This window comes from Anas acuta, chromosome 10 (assembly GCF_963932015.1).
Source record: "Anas acuta chromosome 10, bAnaAcu1.1, whole genome shotgun sequence".
Taxonomy (NCBI): Eukaryota; Metazoa; Chordata; class Aves; order Anseriformes; family Anatidae; genus Anas; species Anas acuta.
This window is the reverse complement of record NC_088988.1, coordinates 12,545,153-12,558,875: the sequence shown is the minus strand read 5'-3', so window position 1 is coordinate 12,558,875 and position 13,723 is coordinate 12,545,153. Positions and strand designations below refer to the sequence as shown.

The window sequence follows — 13,723 nt, the reverse complement described above, 5'->3', positions numbered from 1 at the left end:
ACACCCGGTGACTCCCCGGAGCCATTGCCCATGTGTGAGACAAACCTGGGGCCAGTGGGTGGGAGAGAACATCCCTGAAGGATGCTCTACCAGCCCGGGCTGTCTAAAACTCCACCAAGGAGCTGTGGATGTTCCTGCTCCAGGAAGCATTTCACTGCAGATTAATGGGGACCAAAGGGGCAAGGGGATTGAGAAACAAAGCTCCCTTCCAAGGAATGCTGTTTAACAAAGTGATCCAGTTTTTAACAACCCACAGGTCAAGAAACAGTGCCTGGAATAAAAATGCAGTGGAAAATTAATGAAGCAAGCATGAGCCTTGCCACTAGAGCATGGATGCTCCCAGCCTGGGACACCATGGCATGGAGCAAAGTGACACCAAGGCCACCAGTGTGCTGGCCTGCCTGAGCCCTTTGCGGTCCTCCATTCCACAATAAGGGAGGATTTTGCTCTCATTTTATGCTGGAGCACAGTTTCTAGGAATAACACAAATCTGATGATGATGTCCGAGCTGTTAAACACACCTTGCAGCTATCAGGGCACCCACAAACTAAATTAAAACACGAGTCGAGTAAAGCTCTTCCTCCTCTACTCACCACTGTACAAAAATTATTCCATTAACTTTAAATCTCAGCGACAATAGCACAAATCCAGAGGAAATCTGTTGGCTTTAACAGTAGGAGTCCAGCCTTCTAAGGGAAAAGAGTGGCCCAGTGGATGCTGGACAGCTCACGGCTGCCACAGCTTTTTCTGTCCCCATTAGAGACAAGAGAAACTTCATCCCCACCTGCTGAAACACACGGCCGGACCCGTGCTGTACCTGGATATCCAGATGTCCCTGGGAGCGGACGGTTCCTCTGCAGGGCGTTATGGTAAATTCGCTGGGCTTGAGGTCACCGTGAGCTCCCTTTCTCCAGGAGAGGCGGGTGTTGTCCGACATCTGGACAAAACTGCTCACGCTGGGGGCTCCAGAGCCGTCCCCCGGAATGTGGAGGCTGAACGTCATGGGCACCAGGGAGGTGTTACTGAGCCGACACGATAAGGTGCGAGGAAAGCCTATGAAACGACACAAACACAGACATATGCCCCTGGTATCCCTTGGTTCCCAGCATGAATATCCTGTAATAAATGCCTGGGCTTGGAAAGCAGCTTTTTGACAAATCTGAATGACGGCTGTTTGAGAAGCTAAGCGAGGAGTTAACCTTCGCTCTCCCATCACGGCTCGCCCCCAGCGCTGCCGATCACCAGAGGTTTTCCTTCTCTCTAACCACAAGGAGCTCTGTCCTTCGCCCCCAAACCAGCACCAGTCACTTATCATTTATCAGAGTGCCTCCAGACAGACAGCAATGGATTTATCTATTCTGAAAACCCAATCAATAAAATTCAAGTTCTGCCATTCATGCTCAGGCTGAACACTATCTCAAACCCATGAAATACCCCAAGATTTTTGGTCTGTAAAGGCAGTGTGCTGCCACTGAAGAGCATCTACAATAAAAGGAAGGATGAAATTGGGAATTTCAGCACTATGCAAAGAAAAAAAACTCTTCAATGCGGTTTCTTGTGACCCTACTACCACAAGTTTGTGAGGAAAGTCCAGTCAACTTAATTACAAGTAAATCACTTGTGTTCGGCATGATCCAGGATGGGAAAGTCTTCCTGTAACTAAGCCTGCATATAAAATGCTCATTGCTGCATCTGCTTTTTGCCAGCATCCCAGCCTGCAGGCTCCTCTGGTTGATCGCTGCAAGTGCAACGCTCCCAAACACTGAACACTGTCAAATGCCTGCAGTCTGGGCTGAGGCAGGGTAATTTCACCCCAACCATGGATTTTCAGATCCCGAGGCTGACCTGAAGCCCCGCTTTCAACCTTGAGCTGATCAAGAAGTTGCTGCTGTTCCTCTAAGACAGGGATCTAACCATACTTACACAGGGCTGGGTGGGAGCACAGACACCAAGGGACATATTCAGTACCCCTTGGGTACGTGTCAGAGAGGAAAAATACAACACAGACCTCACAGAGCACCCGTGTCCATCTGGAGGCTCCTGTTAAAGGATCTCCTATTTTGGGGTGCAGGACACCTCAGAGCCCACTTTACAGGGGGCTTAGAAATCAGCAGGAAATGTGCTTCGTATTTCCTAACAAACAGGGAAGTCGCACCCACACTGGCTTCGATTGCTCCCTCGTGCACAAGGACCAACACAGAGTTTGCAGAATCCCAAAGCTGCCGGACGCAGACAATCGTTAGCACGGTTGGAAGAAGATAAACCCACAGAAGCTGCCTTATTCGGCTGAGAAGGCCTCGTTAATGAAATCAGATTGCATCGGGTGAATCCCGTATTATGTAACCGCATTTCTGCCAGGCGTGTTTCTTGTTTTATTTGGTCAAAAGGAAACAAAAAGGTGAAAAGTGGTGATGGAGAGAGAGGAGGAAGCAGCTCAGAGAAGGTAATGAGTTTTCCTTAAAAGTCCACGAACAGCATGAAAACACAGAGGCATCCTGGGCGCAGAATGATAATGGCCCTTCAATCAATCCATGATTGATTTCACATTTCAACTTCAGATCATCAAAAAAAGCCTTTTGTGAGACAGAGATGGAGAAATCAGAATCTGCATCTCAATGGGGATGCTCTGGATGCGCAGCCACATGCGCTGCCAGGTGAGGAGCAGGACCCTGCACCTCTGGGGACATCGGTGCCTGGTGCCATACCCAGCACCTGATAACGGGGTGCCCGCACAGCGCCTGGCTCTGGAGCACGACAGGCTGGCATGTGGTTTAATGCCCTTCTCCAGCACTCCCATCCCCTGGGCCCTCCTGCAGCACGGCCCTTCGTGGCCGTTCTGCTGCCAAGAATTGGGAGCTTCAGGTTAAATGGGCTTGAGGGACGCTGTAAAGCAGCAGCTTTCAATTCCTTCATTTCTGTTTGACCTCACCATGGCTTTCATTCGCTCAAAATAGCAGTGAAGGACAAACTCTGCTCGGTGCCAGTTCCACTGTGATTTTGTTCCCCCATCTCTGCGATGCAGAGGGCATCATTTAACCCTCACTCATCACCCTAAACTCTTAAAGGCATCCAAAGCCTCTTATTCCTTTGGGGCACTTGGGCTGGAAATTTGCTCTCACACACCCTGGTGCATCCATGCTTCAGCCCAGGAGCTTTTTCCCATGGCTGAGTGTGCAGTAGTAGTGGCACAATACTGTTTAGGCAGCCAGCAGCCCTGGTTTTAGCACCCCAAAGGCTGCCACAAACCTGACAAATGCTCCTGCACCAGCGTGCTCCGTTTTGGTACAGCACCCACCTCCCACCTCGCAGACCCCCAGGGCACACTCACCGAAGGGGACGTCGCCGAAGCGGAGGGATGGCACATCGAAGTGAAAGGTCGGCCCAATGACACAGCCCCTGCGGGGACAAAGGCAGGTAGAGGACCTTGATCACACAGTGGAGGATTTTGAGGCCCGGGGAGCCCCAAACACCATTGAGCAGCACCAGAACACCAACAGCTCTACACCACGGACAAAAGCATCAGTTTATCACCAGTGCACCAGCTGACAGCTCCATGAGCAATGCATCTTGAAACACCAAATGTGAGCGTCCCAAACCCAGCACACCTCGTTACCCCTCTACAGATTGAGCAGCTGGGCTCCAAACTCCCAAACTCACCATCACCTGCTGAAATCAGTATCTGGAGCTGCACATCCATTACTTTATCTCATGGCTGATGCCAATCACCACCAGCTCTGCCTCTTAGTTAAAAATCAGAGGCCACAGTGAATGGTGCCTTCTAGTTTTATCCACAGGCCTGCCTTCGTGCCTGTTCTGCAGATGAACAGACCTCAGCACCCTGCGGGAGGGATCTGCCTTCCCCCTGCAGCCCCGTTCCCACCATCCTCTGAACAGCAAAGCAATGAGCATTCAAGACCCCGTAAGGTCGGTGTCCAAGCAGAAGAAAAAATAATCTCCCGTGGTTTAGGGATCTTGTGATTATGCAGTCAGGAAGCACACAAAAGAACTGGCTTTCAGGAGTTTCAGTCCAAAGCTACTTCTTAATTCACAAAACCCCATCAGTTCCTGAGAAGCAGCCAGTTCACAAATCCCCACTGCTGATCACTTCCCTCCCTGGGGACCTCGTGTGATCAGCCCTAACCTCCCAAGCCCATGCAGCTCACTCTGAACAGCGCAAAGGGAGCAGACGTGCTTCCCATCACAGCCCCATCCCAGGAGATGATGGAAAACTACCTCCAAATGGGGTATCGCAGCGGACACTGCCGGAGCAGAGCCCTGCCAGGCTCAGGCTACACCCACCCGTCTGCCCAAGGTCTGTACCCAACAGCTGATAACAGCACAGCTTGCAAGAACTGGGGAGAAAGGCAGTGGTTTTGGCAACAGCTTGGCCTTACAGCAGCATTACTTAATGCTTGTGTCCTCCCTCAGTCCTACTCCTTGAGTCTTTCCAGGACTCAAGGGAGGAGTAGGGTGAGGGACAGCAGGGCAGGAGCAGACAGGGAGGCTGGGGTAACATCAGAGGGGTTGTGAAGGAGCCACCATCCAGGACAGAGGAGTAAAAGGATGGGGAAGGGGAAGAAAAAAAAAAAAAAAAAAAGAGGAAGAGCAATCCTCCTTCACTGAGCAGCACGGTCTGCACTGATCTTAGGGCTGTGCTGGCAGAACAAGGCAGGGAGGGACCACAAAAAGGGGAAGAGTGCTGGCACTGGGACTGCAGCTCCAGGAGGCAGAGCATCAGTGGAGAAACCAGAGCCACTTAATTCGGCTGGGGGAAAACAGAAGAGACCAATCCCACGGACAGCCACCTCCTTCAGGAGCACGGCCATCGCAGGGCAGAGTGGGCACGAGACAAGAAAACCTGTACAGCAGCTGCGATAAGCACATCTTCACAAGCAAAACCTGCCCTTGCTCAAGGAGAAAGCTGCTTATGCAATAACATCCCATGACCAATTTGGGGGGAGGGACAGAGGAGAATAAATTATTTGATTGTGAAATGTTCCCTCTTGATTTCCAAAAAAAGCATCACTTTCCCTCCAAACACAAAGCCAACATAATTGTTTCTTTACCAGAGGTCAACAGACCCACTCACCTCTTTCTTGCAAAGTCATAACCCTCTTGCTCTTTTTCACCTATTTTCCCTTTCCTTTGGTAAAAATGACTTGCAGGCTGCGTTCATTTCTCCACGCCTTGCCCCAGTGCTTGCTCTGGTGCCTCCCAATATCTGCCCAGTAGGCAGAGCCAGCCCAAAGCTCCTGAGCACCCAGCACCAGCTTTCCTGCCTCCAGCACGATGTCCCACCAGCCCATGGAATGGTCCAGCTGGGATGAGTTTGTGTGGTGCTCTGGTCCCAAGAAGTTACCTTCGCCTCTTCTATTTATTTCCCCTGGTTTTGCTTGGTGGGCTTATCTCTTGTGATGGCACCAGCCCAAGGGATGCTGCCCAAGTCCCCGCAGTTGCTGCAGAGCTCCCTGTCTGCCACATCAGCACTTCCCTGGCTGCAGGAAGGAGGTACCAGAGCCAGGAGCACATCTTGTCCCAACACATCATCATTAGACGTGATGTTGAGGATGCAGCTCCCTGTTTTGTACAGATTATTAACGCAGGGTTTTAAGAACACTGCTTCTGGCTGCAGAGTCACTTCAGCTCACACCCTCGCTTCTGTGCCAGGGGGCCACAGAAGAACCCGACACCAAATTCTGGGTCCTGGAAAAGTCACGGTGCTGAAGCTGCTTCCCAGAGGGACCCAAGGTTTTTGATTAAAGGGGGGTGTTGAGAGCACGGGAGGCACGGCTGTCCCTTTTGCAGGCAATTACCCTTCTGGCAAACAACTGCAGGATTCCAGGCAAGGAATTAGACCCCAGCATCCCCATGCTGAGCCCCCAGACACCTTTTTCCCTGCACCACCATACGAGGAGGTTGGTGGGACACAACTACCCAGGGACAGCAGGCAGTGCCACCGAGCTCCTTGGCTGTCCTCACCTGATGGTCAAGGTCACGGGCTCGGGAGAGCCGTACACACTGAACCTGAACTCCTCACTGAACTGGCCCAGGATGGTGGAGCTGAAGGAGATGTGGATGACCTGGAGCTCGTCCGGCATGAGGATGCCCTCGCGGGGGAGGAAGGTGAAGCAGGAGCCCAGAGCGGTAGTGGGAGGCATCAAGTTAAAGAGGGCATCGATGGCTCCTTTGTTGAACAGGACAGCCTGCAGCAGAGAGAGAAATGTAAGCGTGTAAGGAACCTTCCTTTCTTACAAAAAGTTGACCTGCTTTCTAGTCAAACAATTAACATCTGTAAAAGGCAGCTGTGTGCTGCTGCCTGGCTGAAGCCAAAGAAAATACAGCAAGACAAATTCCGCCTTTGGGCTTCCTCATGCAACGGGGAGGTGTTTCATATGAATGGAGCAACTCTGGGTTTATTTTTTTCTTTAGTCTGCCAGTTCCTTAGTCTGCTCAACCAGCAGTGCCAGGAAAGGATGAGAGTGAGGTGCAGAGCAGCTCCCCATTTGAGAATTTCTCTTTACAAACAGCCACAGCCATTGCCTAAGATTTTATTGTTGTGTAGAGAAAAAAAAAAAGTGAATTTAGAACCAATGTCATGTTTTGTATAACACTCAGAGACCTACTGTCTTGAACACACGATGATCCCTGGGCACTTGCAGAGTTCTGCGAGGTGCTCACAGGTTCCTGGGGTGCTGGTGGTATCCCCAGACCCCCTGCAGCAAAGCTCTATGCTTAACGAGCAGTGTGGGGCAAACCCTGCCCTCTCCATGAACAGGTCTGTGCACGTTGGATTTCTTTTCCCTACCTTCCACCCTCAAGAAATCTGCTGGAAAAACAGACAGATGCATAAAAGCGTCCTTTTGGATTTTAATTTTGCAGCTGCTGCTGAAAATATTCAGGTATTCAAACCCCACACTGGTACACTGGACTCTTATTGAGCCCACCTGAGCTGAGGTTTATCTCCAGTCCAGCTGCTTCGGACAGCACTGACTAACAGCATCATCAGCTTATTCATCTTTTCTCAGGTAATGAAAATAATAAATTGATATAGCGAGAAGCAATAAGGTATCGGCATTAAAAATGCATCAAACGCAAAATATTTTGGTAAGAGAACACCTCAACGTGTCCTTCCCTGCCACAGTCAAGCTTTTGAAAATGTCTGGCATGATGCATTGCCTCATTTACTACCTCAGTTGCTCTGCTTTCTTTTTTTTTTTTAATTTGAAAAAAAAAAATGATGCTATTGGTAGGGCAAAACTATGGAAAGTTCCTTGGCTTTGTTTGCAGAAAGGTTTTGTTCTTTATAGAGCCAGGGAGGCACCAAGTCTGAAGCTCGGTGAGAGGCAGCAGAGGGTGCTCCCTGGTTCTGCTTGAGGACCAGATGTGAGCTGGGGACTGGGTGGTTTCCATCACCCAGGATCAGGCAGGATGTGCTCCACCAAAGCCTCTTTGCACCGCGTTGCACTTCAAATTCCTTCTGGCTGCTTTTCAACAGCCAGGGTACAGAGGCACATTTCATCCAGGGCTGAACCCTAACCACATTTTTTTGACCCCTAACCACAGAAGTGCTGTGCTGAGACCCAACACCACCTCCTCCATCTCACCTCGTAGCTGTGGGCTGATCCTACGAACACCTTCCCGATGTCAAGCTGGTCAAAGCTGAAGCGCAGCCTGGGCCCTTCGCCTTCCCCTTTGACGCGCAGGGGCAGCCTGGTCTCTCGGCCTGGGGAGAGGTTTGGAGAGGTTTCCAGCTCAGTGCCATCGTTCCCTCTGTGCCCCTCAGTGCCAGGCCCCGTCCCCACGTGAGCAGGGACCAGCTCTGGATGCTCCAGCAGAAGACACAGGGATGCATGAGGAGTGCCCCCTGGGGACAGTCTCTAACGCAGCCATCAGCTCATGCCCCCAAAAAAACAACACTGAACTTCACACATCATCTGCAAACTTCCACCCATGAGCTTGGGTGAGGCTGAAACCCATTCGGTGAAGGCATAAAGGTCATGAAACAGAAGCAGGGACAGACACACGCAGCTCAAGACGAAGCCCCTCAGAGTCCCCAGCCTCACTGCAGGAGCGCAGCTTTATACTCTAACTCCAACAAGCTCCTTTGCTTCTGTAGGGCTGCTAAGGTGACATAATACAGGAGTTTTGGGTCCAAAAGATCGCTCTGAACCACTGGAGCAGCCCAAAATGCCTGAAACCTACCTCTAGTCTGGGCTTGGGTCTCCCTGCTGCCATCACATCCTGCACAGAAGGTGAGTAGCAGGAGGAGAGGAAAGTCTTAGAGTGATGCCCACCATTTATTAAAGATTAGGGTCTGAAGGTTGTGTTCTTTTTTTTTTTTTTTTTTTTTTTTATTCTGCCACACCATTAAAAATGCCCTAAAAACGTCCTAACCGACTTGCTGTGGGAAAGAGGGACCCAGATGCGACAACGTGGTGACTGTGCCACGACATGAAACACTCTCCTGGCACAGCCTTTTCAATGCTGCCTGACTTTTTGATCTCGCAGCCACGAGGTAAGGATGTTCAATAAAAGCCCAAAGCCAGAAAGCAAGAGCTATGGAGCCTTGTTGAATTCAACATTTTTTAAATGGATACAGCCAAAGGCCAGCCGGCAGCAGAGATGAGAGTTGTGTTTCACAGCTCAGACACTAATTGGAGGGCTGTGGATTTTCTTTCACAGACACAGGAAAGGAGGCAGCGTTGGGTGCTCACTGTCAAAAGATTTCTCCATCTGGCATCACGAGTGGCTTCATTTTCATTAAAAACTCTAGGTCTAAACCACCAAAGCTCTTAGGAAATGGCAAATGCTTTCAAGTGATGAGCTTTTGTCCGTGATCCCACTGCAAAGCTGAAGTGCATGCACCTGAGCCATGTGTCCCACGGCCACTGCACCTGAACCAGCCAGATCCTCCTCCTGCAGGACGTCCTCAACCTCTCCCAGAGGCCCACAGAAACCCTCTGCTGGTCCTGGAGATTTAGGAAATAACAGGAACTTTGCTCTTCTTCCTTGCAGACCAAAGCTTTACATCACATGGCTCTGCCCCTGGGCTCATCATTTGGGGCTTTGCTCCTCCAGCTCTCATGGCCCAGGCCTGTGAGAGGCTTAAAGGATTTTGGAATAAATCAGTCCTAATACCAAGCCTAATACATTTCTGAGAGCAGACAAACCGAAAACTGAATGATGTTGTGCTTCTGAGCCCCCATCCTCTTCTGCATGCTTCCTTCCAGCAACTCAAGAGCTGTGGTTTTATTTGCATGAATAACTAAAGGTTCATTCTGAGCTCAAATATTTGCTGAGAGCAAATTTCAAATCACTTCTTAACTGCTAGGTTTGTGGGTTGCATGATGCTGATCAATTCTGTAAACCCCCTGATCCACCAGGACCTTCCAAGCAACGCAAGGAGACACCTGCAGAGAAGTGGAGGCCAAAACACCTTCCTGTGGGGCATGAGATCCAGCTGTGCAATGCCTCAGGGCAAAACCTCCACCTATTCCCAGCAAGGGACGTGTGAGCCACCTGCACATCGCACTCCAAAGGCACCTGTGACCCAAACGCACAAGGAACAGCCACGCTTCTTGGAGGAAACAAGGCAAAATCAACCGACTCCCTAGCTGAGAGTGGCTGTTCCTTCTTCAAACTCTTTCTGCACCAAGGGACCTTGACTCTGACGGTTCCCACCCCGATAGCAAAGCAGATCTGCTCTGGTTTTACAAGGAGGGGGGCTCAGCACAGTTAAAAAGCCCTCCTTTAAGTCATCCTGCAAGGAGCCAGTGGAAGAGCTGAGCTCTCTGTGGGCCCATTTTGGGCTCCTCTTCCCAGAAGCAGCTCCATGCCCAGGCTGGCTCCAGGACTGCACGCCAGCAGCTTTCCTCCCTCTCCTCCATGGAGCAGCCCTGCTGGTGTAAGCCCTGGAGATGCCTGCAGCATCCCCCGGGAGACAATTTTTAAAATAAACCCTTCCCTTCCACATCTCTAACAACTGCAGCTGGCGGGCAGGAAGACAGTTTGTTAACACGAGCCCTGTGTAATTACCGTAGGTGGCATTTGCCAAGCAAACCCCGTGCAATTACTGTATAAATAAAAAGCTGCTCCGTGACATTTGTATCCGCCGGCTCGGAAGGGAACGGCACAGAGCAGCCTGGCTGCTGGAGGACCACGGCCTCGTATCTCTTCCTCTTCGATGGGGACAACGTGGGGAAAAATGATGTTTCCTTTCCACTCGTGGAACATAACAGGCACCACGCAGAGCCCCAGAGGAAGGGTGAGGCCACCAGCACGGTGGGCGAGGGAAGAGGGAGAGGGGAGCCGTACCTGAGATGTCGCAGAAGATGGTCTGCTGGTAGACTCGAGCTTCCCGGGGTTTGAAGGTGACATTAATTTCAGCTGAGGAGTTTGGCCAGATGTCTCCCTCCTGAAACAGAAGTGGGCAGCAAACCGGTTATATCTCCAGACATCACCTTTCTCCTTCTCAACCACAGCCTTGTAGCCTACATTCACACATCAATGAGGAGCAAGGAGCAAGTGAATGCTTAGCAACAAAACTTATCAGAGAGTTTGGTATCGGCTGCAAACACCTGTTCCTAAATCCCTCACCTCTGCTGGTACCTGGCAGGGGCATTTTGTCAAAGATCAGAGGAAGGAGCTGACAGTCAGATGTGGCCTGTTTGCCTCTGCAGGATGCACACCCCCTCTGTTCCTGAACACAGGATCAGACACAGAGATGGCATTTGCTACAGCTCTGCACCTCTTTCAACCCCCCAAAAAATAAAAAATCAGGTAAAATAGCTTTTGTCGTGCTCTTGCTTAGAGGCATCCCAAGCATCTGACTCGAGCCCTAACGTCGCCAGTGCTTCTTTGTACCTTTGTTGGCATAAACGCGCAGTTCTGACAATTATTATAATAATACCCTGCAAGGGATGAAGAAATTGAAGGAGACAAAGAGAGCCGAGTTATTATTCTATCAACAAAGCAGGGCCTTAATTCTGCTGGCTGCTGGGTAGCCTCAGTGCTTTGTCCAGAAGAGTCCAGAGCTGACAGGAGCCTCTGGCGCTCCTTGGGCAGGAATATTAAGCAGCCGTAACGCCTCCCATCGACTCGGTGCTTCGAGCTCAGAGGACGGCTCCCGCGGAGATCGAAGAGATGCGGAGAGTTGTTGGGCTGCAGCTGCAAACAGCTCCCAGAGCACGCAGCCTGCTCGCAGAGAGCTGTGTGGAGAAGAAAACCTCCTCCAACACCCAGAAATCACCGCCAGCACATCAACACAAAGCCTGAAAGCACAAAGTTGCTTGGGTTCTCCTCCAAAAAACTAGAGGTGAGGCATCTGCCAGTCCTGCAGGGAATAGGGTGAAGACAAAGCTTCCTTGGGGTCTAATCTAATTGGTGTGGGCTGATCAGCAATACCAAATGCCTCCTGTGCAGGCACCCAAAGAAACCAGAGGCCATCATCCACCACCACCTCCACGCCAAGACCAAGAGCTCTGCTATGGAGCAGAACCGAGGGGAAATTTCCCCTGGGGAGCCCAGACATCACCTACCACAAAATGACCATCGCTGGGACTCTGTGTTTGTTGTAAATCTTTGGAAAACGTCTGGAAAAGCAAGCTGAGATTTTATATCAACACTGATAGTAGCAGAACAAGTTCCCACGGAGTCCAACCGTGCCTGGGAAGCGAGAGCACATCCCTCCTTCCAGAGACCCAGCAACAAACTCCCGTGGGTGTAATGAGGCAGAACCACTCTTCCAGGTCAGCCGCCTGGCAGAGCCCAGTTTTGCTGCTCACGGGCTGCCTTACACACCAAAATCAGACTTCTTGGCCCCGTGGGCACCTCGGGGCAGTTGGGTTCTTACTCAGCGGTTGACAGAGGCAATACATCTCCCGTTAATGAAAGCGAGCGTAACGCGATTCATAAGCAAAAAACGGACCTAAGCAGGAAAGGGAGAAAATTAAAAACCCGTTGGCCTAATGAATATGTATCTGCAAACAACAGCGTGGTTTTCTAGCTGAGTGAGTTTAGCTGACTGTGGGATTCGACCAGCTCTGAGGCCAGCACATCTGTGATGGAAATAGGGCCGATGCAGCACCAGGGCTCGGCCCCGCAATATATCTCGTAGTAAGGACAGGCCTGGCAGTGCACGGGGACCCAGGGAGGTGGCACGGAGCCAGAAGGCAGGGACAGGAGCGGGAAAGCACTCAAAAACAGCACCAGGAGATGTTGCAGCTATGGCAGGGAGGAGTTCAGGGAGAGCACCCTAAAAGCCATGTTCCAAAAACACGTTCAGAAGCTGAGCACAGCAAGGATTTGGCCCCCAGCAGAGCCCGGTTGGGGTCCCGCAGCACTACCAAGTGCTCCCCTTGAAGTGGGGCATAACCTTCAGCCAAAAAAAAATCCAGAGCCTCAGTGTCCCAAGGAGAGCTCCCGCTGTATAGCGGGCTGACTCCTCAGGGCATGGATGCCCTTGGATAATCTATTGGGAGCCTGGGGATACAAGGCAGAACAGCCCAGGTTCTCCTCCAGCCCCAAGTTTTGTGCCAAAAGTAGGCAACACGGGCACCCCAGGATAAGCTAAAAGCCTTCTCCAGTCCTTGCACCACACCAGGAGTGCACTGGCCAGAGGAAAACAAGGCTGCACAGCACTGCATAGCCTGGGCTCGGGGCAGATGTTTTACAGCCTGAACCCGTGAGGGTGCAGCACACGACCCTGGTGCTGGGAACAACGCTCCAGGAAGCCTTTCAGTGACACACCGAGATCCTGCCAAGGGACATCTCCATAAATCTGAAGCGTGGCCCCATCCCAGCGTAGGGTCAGATGAGACACCTCCAAGGCTCTGTAGGAAACAAGCCCAAGGGCTGGCAGCAAAACCAAGGCTCTGTGCTCCAGCACAGCTCTCCAGGATAATTCCAACGCAGAGTTATCAGTGTAGCCTTGCACTCATCCTCACGTGCAAGAAAACCTTCATCAGCAGTTAACAGACCCATCTCGTGATGTGAAATCACCCTGCTGCAGGATGCAGCCTATTTTTAAGAAAGGCTTTTAGAAATCCATCCAGAGAAAACTTCCCTGTTCTGCCAGCGAGTCTGTAATCCTGGTGGCTTGACTCCAAAGGTGGAGGGCAAGAAAAAATTACCAGTTACATTTCATTCTACTGTTCCACGACTAAAACAAATTCTTTTAAGACAGTCATAACTATTCTGGGAAATTCTGGTCATTTCTCCCTTCGTTATTGCAGTATGTCAGACTATAAAGCTAGAAGATATTATGAGTTATTTCTCCTGGGAAATTAAAATAGACTGTTGAAGAGGTTCCTCACCACGTTCCTGCTACCCCTGGGAAAACAAGGGCTGCTGGTTAAAAGGATATGCTTCATTTCCCACCCTTTCAGGCTAGCTGCTGCAGGCGTGCCTGCCTTGAAAGGTCTGGAGCAAGTGGTCTGCTGGGCTGGTGTGCTGTCTGCAAGGAGAACACAGAGCACAGGACCCTGCTGTGGCTGTTATCAAGGGCAGGAACCCAGCCCGGGGTGCTGCAGACACCATATGACGATGCTGACAGCTCGATGGCAGCCTCAGGCTGGTGGCACTGATTGCAGAGGATGGACACACGATGGTGCAGCACAAAAACTGCAGCGGCTGCAGCCAGAGTGATGCAGCAGCACGCTGGGACTCACAGCAGCACACGTGGTCTCCATGCAAGAACCCAGCTGCAGGTGTTTGCAGATCCCTT

General features: G+C 51.1%; 1 protein-coding gene across 1 annotated transcript in view; it reads right to left on the bottom strand.

The window, feature by feature from the left end:
• Nucleotides 1-13,723, bottom strand: part of HYDIN (HYDIN axonemal central pair apparatus protein) — a 112,073-nt gene that overhangs the window by 65,342 nt on the left and 33,008 nt on the right. Inside the window, exons 10-14 of the mRNA XM_068693549.1 lie at nucleotides 10,315-10,414; nucleotides 7,605-7,723; nucleotides 5,980-6,203; nucleotides 3,329-3,396; nucleotides 818-1,053 (exon numbers count right to left, since the gene is read on the bottom strand). Of these exons, the coding sequence (XP_068549650.1) occupies nucleotides 818-1,053; nucleotides 3,329-3,396; nucleotides 5,980-6,203; nucleotides 7,605-7,723; nucleotides 10,315-10,414 (747 nt within the window). The remainder of the gene's footprint in view (nucleotides 1-817; nucleotides 1,054-3,328; nucleotides 3,397-5,979; nucleotides 6,204-7,604; nucleotides 7,724-10,314; nucleotides 10,415-13,723) is intronic.